We start from the raw sequence: 7,026 nt of genomic DNA on the forward strand, positions 1-7,026 counted from the left end.
GGAGGTGTCGCCTTTGAGGTCGGACCACGATTGAAGGTGCTTGCCTTGTCTCTGCTCTGGAATCAAAAGCTTGTAATACTACAGTTGTTAACAATGAAGACCGGTGCCCTCATGCACAACCCAAGATGCCACCAATCGACCTATGCCCAACTTAGGTTGAATCCTTGACGAATTACGGGATGATAATCCAATATGCTACAACAAAGCCCTCGGTGCTCATACCATAATCATCAGCAACTATAGTGCATACATAGAATGTACCCTTCATGCAATTAGATCAAACCTGGAACTTGTTGTCTACTTGTCTTCAGACATTCACTCTCTGTCAAATGCATCTAATGAGGACTGAGCTTCCAGTGCATCTAATGGGGACTGAGCTTCCAGTGCATCTAATCATTTCTGTATTGATTGCCTACCAATGGATCCAGGTGCGAATGATGGGAAAACTGTGACAGGAACAATCGATCAGAGATTAACCTAAGAATAGCCTGTTGCAGAAGCCCATTGTTACTAGTACAGGTGCGATCCCCTAGTGCAGCAGAGTGAACAGATTTGCTGAAAGTGAAGGTCTTAAGAAGATTATGGAATGATGCAGAGAGACTCTTCAGAATTGACTGAAAGAGTTCTTTGGCTACGGGCTGAGCCAAGATTGGCTTCCAGATCAGCTTGTGAATTCAGATGTCTCAGAATATGATAAAAGGATATTTTCCGAAACTTGGCCAGAATGAATCTAATTTTCTTGAGAATGAGGACTAAGTGGATCTGCGAAGGATTCGAAAGGGAGTTCAGCGCTTGAATGATAAGTCTGGAGTCACCGAAGACCGTCAGAGAGTGAATGTTCCGATTTAGAGCCAGAGAAAGCCCCTGCCACAGAGCCAGAGCCTCAGCTCTGTTATTTGATTCGAATCCCAGACCCCAATGATACCTGAGCAAAGTAGAGCCATCAGGATTCAGAAGAACACCGCCCCCACCTGCAGCCCCAGGGTTGCCTTTAGAGGCCCTGTCGAAGAAGAGACAGTGGTCATCTAGAGCAGATCGCCACTTTATAAACTCCTGTTCTTCCAGGCGAATTTCCCACATAGCATGGAAAGAGGCCGGGGAAATAGGATTGATTTGATAATTTGGAACAATATCTTTCAGCCAAAGCTCCTCCTCACTGTCCAGAATCGCTTCATTCCTTAAAGCCGGTTTAGCATCCAAAGTCTCTCCCAAGAGTGCTTTAATTTTGGAGATAACGTTGTTTGTAGTGCAGATTTCACCCCTGAACAATCTGTTGTTCCTTTCCAACCATAACTTCCAGCAAGTGTATTTAGGGATCCACATCCAAGCAGTCTTAAGAAGGTTTTTTTTATTGAGGCAGAACGAAGATAACTTGGCCCACTCGTGAAGTAGATTTGGAATATTTCTTGGCAGCTCAACCTTGTCAGCCCTTGACCTTAGAACCCCCTTCCAAACAACTTTGGCAAAAGGGCATAGCAACATCAGGTGATTAGCTGTTTCTTCCTCTGACATACACAAAGGGCATCTGGATGGCCCTTCCATTCCACGTTTTCTCAGATTATCTCTAGTGAGAATACTGTTGTGAGCTAACGTCCAACAGAAGAAGTCTACTTTTGGGAGCGAAGGGAAGGCCCAAATAAAATTCCATTACTTTGGGTCAGGAGGGACATTAGGAACAACAATCAAACTTTTGTAACCTTTAGAAACCGAGAAAGAGCCAGAATGGGAGCCCCACCCTCTTTTGTCCTTAGTTGTTGCTGAAATGGGAGATTTTCCTTGGAGTTTGTCTAAAAGTAACGAAGCTTCAATTTGCAATCAATGTGGAACCTCTCCCAGGTTCCAGCTGTCCCACCGTCTACCAGAATCCTCCGTCCAGGTGGATATGTCCCAAAGGGTTTCCATATTGTTGGACTGTAGCCAAAATTTAATATTTGCAAGGCCTTCTATATGGTTCAATGGCTGATCTCCTAGGATCTGGTCTTCCCATATTCTGATTTTTTTCCCATTACCTGGGATCCAGTAGAGATTGGAACTGAAATGCTCCAGAGCAGAGAGACAAAGCTTGAAAATTGGGGAACCTTTGGTGGTTTTTGGCGGATGATCCAAACATCTCAAACGCTGACCTTGAAAATATTTCTTCCACAGGACTTCCTTACTCCAGCTAACTTTCCCAGCTACAATATTCCACAGGATTTTAGAGCCTAGTGCGAGATTTTGTGCAGCCAAATCTCTCATTTGCAGACCTCCTTCCAGGGTTGGCCTCTTAATGGTGTCCCAATTAACTAAATGAAGTCTTCTTTCATTATTTTTCCCCCCTTCCCAAAGGAATCTCCTCAGAATACCATCCATTTTACTGAGGAAGGTTTTGGGAGCAAGTAGAATGGAGTGCTGAAAAAGAGGCATACTTATTAGAACAGATTTCATAAGAATTATTTTCCCAGCAGTGTTCAGCCAGGAGGCTCCCCAGGCTTGTATTCTGAGCTTAAGCTTGTCTAAGAGGGGCATCCAGTGGGCAACTTTAGGTATGGATTTGAAGATTGGTATCCCAAGATATTTGAAGGACTCCCAGGTCTGACAAACTTTCATCTCAAGGAGCCTAGCAATGTCAGCCAGATCTTTGACCGAGCAGTTCCAGCCATAGATTGTGCTTTTTAAATAGTTTATCTTGCTGCCGGAGGCCTCCTTATAAATGTCCAATTCCTTCTTAAAAGATCTGGCCGAGTTAATGCTCGCTCCTCCAAGGAGCAGAGTATCATCGGCAAATTGGGCATGGTTTATGTCTTTAACATTGTGCACCATTCTGAGGCCTGGCAGAGTTTGGACTTGTTGACAAAAGTCTAGCTGGAAACTAAGCACTGAGGCTTGAATAGCATAGAGGAGAGGGGACAGCGGACAACCTTGTCTTAATCCCCTAGATGCATTAAAAAAATCAGTAGATCGGCCATTTACCAGCGGCGCAATCCAAGGAGAGGCAATGCAGGCTTTCACCCAATTTATGAAGGTTATTGAGAAGCCCATTTTCTTCATAACAGTGAACAGGAAGTCATGCCTCACCCTGTCAAAGGCATTTGCCAGATCGAGTTTTATCACCATTCCTTTCTCTTTTCTTTGGCAACTTGAATGAACTGCCTCTTGAACCAGCACAATATTATCCAGTATCTTTCTCCCTTTGATGAAGCCTCCTTGATTCTCCGGGATGATGTCCGGCAGAATATTCTTGAGTCGGATGGAAATGATTTTGGTAATCAGTTTATAGCTAGTATTACACAGCGAAATGGGACGGAATCTACTAAAATCTGAAGCTCCTTTCTCTTTCAGAAGCAATGCAAGGAAGGCTGAATTGGTACTGCCTCCTATCTTAGAGCAAGATTGGGACTTCCTAACCATTCTCAGGAGGTCTTTATTGATAGTTGACCAGCAAGACTAAAGGAACCTAGCAGTGAACCCATCAGGCCCTGGCGCCTTATCCGGCTCCATGCAATCCAAGGCTTTCTTGAGCTCATCCATGCTGATCGGTGCAGTCAGCATAGTGTTGACAGAGTCTTGAACACAGAGGGGGATTAGATTAATCGGATAGGCATGGGGGTCTATAGGAGGGTCAGCAGGCGCTGAATAAAGCTCTTTGAAAAAAGTGAAGGCTGCTCTCTTGATGCCTTCAAAATCTTTAACCACTGCATCTTGGGAGCGGATTTCTGATACATTTTTGAATTGCTTGCGAGCTTCGGCATGCTTATGGAAAAAACTGGTATTTTTGTCGCCGGCCTGTAACCATAAGTTTTTGGATTTTTGTCTCCAATACTCCTCTTCGTCCCTACTAGCTTTATGGAGGGCTTTTTGCAACTCAACTTCTTTTTGGAGCAGACTTTGGGTAACAGCAGAATCCTCCATTGATGATTGGAGGGCAGCAAGGTTTTCTAATGACTCTTTTCTCTTGGCAGCTGGAGTTTTCAGAGTTTTAGCCCACTCCTTGAGCCTTCTCTTAAGAGCCCGCAACTTTTCTTCCCACACAAAGAAAGGGGATCCCAGGACATGCCGGTTCCAGACTTCAGAAACCATCTCATGGAAACCCTCTTGCTGAATCCACAAAGGGCTAAATCTAAAGGGAATGGGGCCAAGAAAACCATCCATGGAGAGCTCGAGACTAATGGGTTTATGATCGGAAGTGCAGTTAGGTAGAATTTTGGAAGAGGCCATTAGACCACTAGTAAGGAAGGAGGTTTGGACGAGGAATCTGTCCAAACGAGCAGCTATGTGGTTGGGACCTAACCTTTTGTTAGACCAAGTGTATTTCCCAGCTGAAAGCTTGATATTCTCCAGATCCCAGCCAATCATTATATCTTCTACCCATTCTCTAGCTGGGTCCCTTACAGGAGAACCCCCTTTTTTCTCTTCAGCGGCTAGAGTAACGTTTAGATCCCCTGCAATAATGATGTTTTCTGGATTGTGCAATAAAAGAAAAGACTGGAGCGAGTCCCAGCAAATTTTTTTCTCCGCTGGAGAGACCGGAGCATAAAGGTTGAACATACTTACTTGTTGACCAGAGTCTTTGTGGAGGAGCTGAGTGAAAATCCAGTGATGGCAACTTTCTTCGTGAGTCAAGTCATATTTGGAGCTGTCCCAGAAGGAGGCAATCCCACCAGAGGCGCCTCTAGCACTGACAGCTCTACTGGGGCCTTTGCGCCAGAATATTTTGCTGGATTGGAAGAGAAGAGTGTCCTCCAGCTTTGTCTCCTGGATGAGAAGGATTTCAAGCGAATGCAACCTCACAATGTTTTTCAGGGCATCTTCTTTCAGCCTGCTACCTAATCCTCTGCAATTCCAGGAGACGTACTTCATTATTTACTGGATTGGGAAGGAGTGGCTCCTTTTGGAGCCTTGTTGTGCTTGCACCCGGATCTGGTGTTCATCATTCCTTTGAGAGTTTTCTGGGAGCCTTGGAGAACATCCAGATAAGTTTTCTCCTCTCTCTGTTTCTTCTTGGATTTCCGACCCCTAGTCGATTTGATAGGAGTAATTTGTGAGCTGTCTGATTCTGAGTCTCTTTCTTCTGATTATTCCCCTAAGTCAGAGGCAAGACTAATGTGCTCGTCGTTGCCTGCGTTTCCCCCTTGTTCAGCCTCTATTAGGGGGACAGTTGTTTCTTCTTCGATTTCTTTCACTTTCTTCGACTGATCTTCAGTTTCTTCATGGTTCTCTGAGGCATCCACCTTTTCACCTGAGGAGGGGCCATCATTTGAAACTGATATGGTCTTGGAATTGGTTTGGGGATTCCCCATTGGTCCTGATTTCTTCTGCTCATTGGGCTTTGAGACTACCTTGCCCTTTTTTATTTCTTTCCATCCTTCTTCTTCCACTTTGTCCCCTGATGGGGCTTTGGGGCAGTTTCGTTGAAAGTGACCGTGCTCATGGCAGATTCTGCACTTAAAGGGCAGTTGCTCGTAGTCCAGCTTCTGGAAGTGGTGCCAATCTCCAACTGTAAGTTTGATGGCTTCCGACAGACCAGCTTCCAAGTCAACTTCCACGCAGATTCTGGCGCAGGTGTATTGGCCCTTGTTATCAGCTTTGTCGATGAATCTGCCTAGTCCGTTTCCTATCTTTTGCAGGGATTGGAAGCTCCAACAGTGTAATGGTAGGTTGGGAAGCTGGACCCAAACAGGAACCTCCTTTGGGACATCGACTGAAGGGTCGAAGTCGGGGGTCCATTTATTCAGAAAGAGACCTTGATTTCCCATGAAATATGGACCGTTTCTGAACACCAGATCTCGGTCTTCCTTGGTAGTGAATTCGAAAATGAAAAAACCTCTACCGACAGCATAGCAGATCACGTTGTTGGGCAGCAGGGGCCTCCAGTTTCGTTGAACCCATTCATCAGTCGATTTTGTTGTTGGCCAACGACCCATAAATTGCCCCACTAGACCTCTGTCAGCCAAGGCAAGAGCGATTTTGATCGGTTGATCTTCCGGCAAAGCAATTTCTGGGATTTCATCAAGCTTTTTGATGAACTTCGGGACGTCGGGATGGGAACGTTTTTTTCCTTTCTGCGATAGCAGACTACGAAAGGCCTCTGCTGTTGAAGATGGAGGGGTGGGAGAGGGCTCCACACCCCCTGGCGCACCCATGGCGGCGGGACAGTCCTGGCAGCGATCGCTGACCTAAACGAAAGCTCGCAGAGGAGCAGAGCGCGCGCTAGAAAAAAATGACCGACTTTAACAATATTAGTAAAGCATACTGGAAGGATTCATGTTACATGTGCGTTCCCATTGCTCTTAAAATTAAATGCTCAGACATTAGAAAACCATCTATTAAGGCTATGCTATTGAAGGTTAAGAATGAAAAGGTGGCTCTTGACCCTTTATAGAAGGAGAATCACTCCATAATTCCAATAATTGTTATATAGATGGTCTATCTCCACTTTGATTTGCAAGGACATACAAACAAGTGTTGGTGCATTGTCATTCTAGGATAAAGTTCAAGATGCTCATTATTATTAAAAATGAAATCATTATGATTCTTCTCAAAATGTATAACACTTTAATTTTCACAAACATCTAGGTTGTATCATATTCAATAACCTAGGGTAATATATCCCCAAGAGATCAATTTTCCATGTAATAGAAGCTAGGAAGTATGACTGATAGAGGATTACTACTCAATTAATTTGCACTCTCTAAAATTGTGGTTTTAGCGAGCTTCAAACTTGTTGATAAGAAATATTTTTCTTAGCTAGTAATCCTCCCATAATTAGAACCATGTAATTTTTTTTTGAAGGTTCCATGACTTTCTTCTAAAATTTCCTAAGCATGGAAATCTAAGTCTTATTATTATAACTCATTTATGATAGGACATTAATCATAATTTTGACACATGCTTGAAGAAAATACCCTTGTAGTGGTGGATTGGATTACATTTGGTGAAGGAAGTAGAACACCCACACTTATAGTCCCTCAACTAGGATCATGGGATTTATAAGTAAAATAATAAGGTCTTCCAAAATTAGTCTTTATGTTCATTATAGACCATTTTTTT

The 7,026-nt window shown here is 43.9% G+C and overlaps 2 protein-coding genes across 2 annotated transcripts; both read right to left on the bottom strand.

Annotated features, from left to right (window-relative positions):
- Window positions 1–579: 579 nt before the first annotated feature.
- On the bottom strand, window positions 580–1,542 carry LOC149190968 (uncharacterized). The gene has a single exon (XM_089410629.1). It carries the CDS (start codon window positions 1,540–1,542, stop codon window positions 580–582), a length of 963 nt encoding a protein of 320 aa, XP_089266755.1.
- A 1,881-nt stretch (window positions 1,543–3,423) lies between these two features.
- LOC149190969 (uncharacterized) lies at window positions 3,424–4,836 on the bottom strand. The gene is made up of 2 exons (XM_089410630.1): window positions 4,268–4,836; window positions 3,424–3,973 (listed from the first exon to the last, which is right to left on the bottom strand). Exons 1-2 carry the CDS (start codon window positions 4,834–4,836, stop codon window positions 3,424–3,426), a joined length of 1,119 nt encoding a protein of 372 aa, XP_089266756.1.
- Window positions 4,837–7,026: the final 2,190 nt, after the last annotated feature.

Source organism: Pinus tabuliformis, chromosome 3_1, assembly GCF_031772625.1.
Source record: "Pinus tabuliformis cultivar Carrire ecotype Pingquan chromosome 3_1, CPIR1, whole genome shotgun sequence".
NCBI lineage: Eukaryota > Viridiplantae > Streptophyta > Pinopsida > Pinales > Pinaceae > Pinus > Pinus tabuliformis.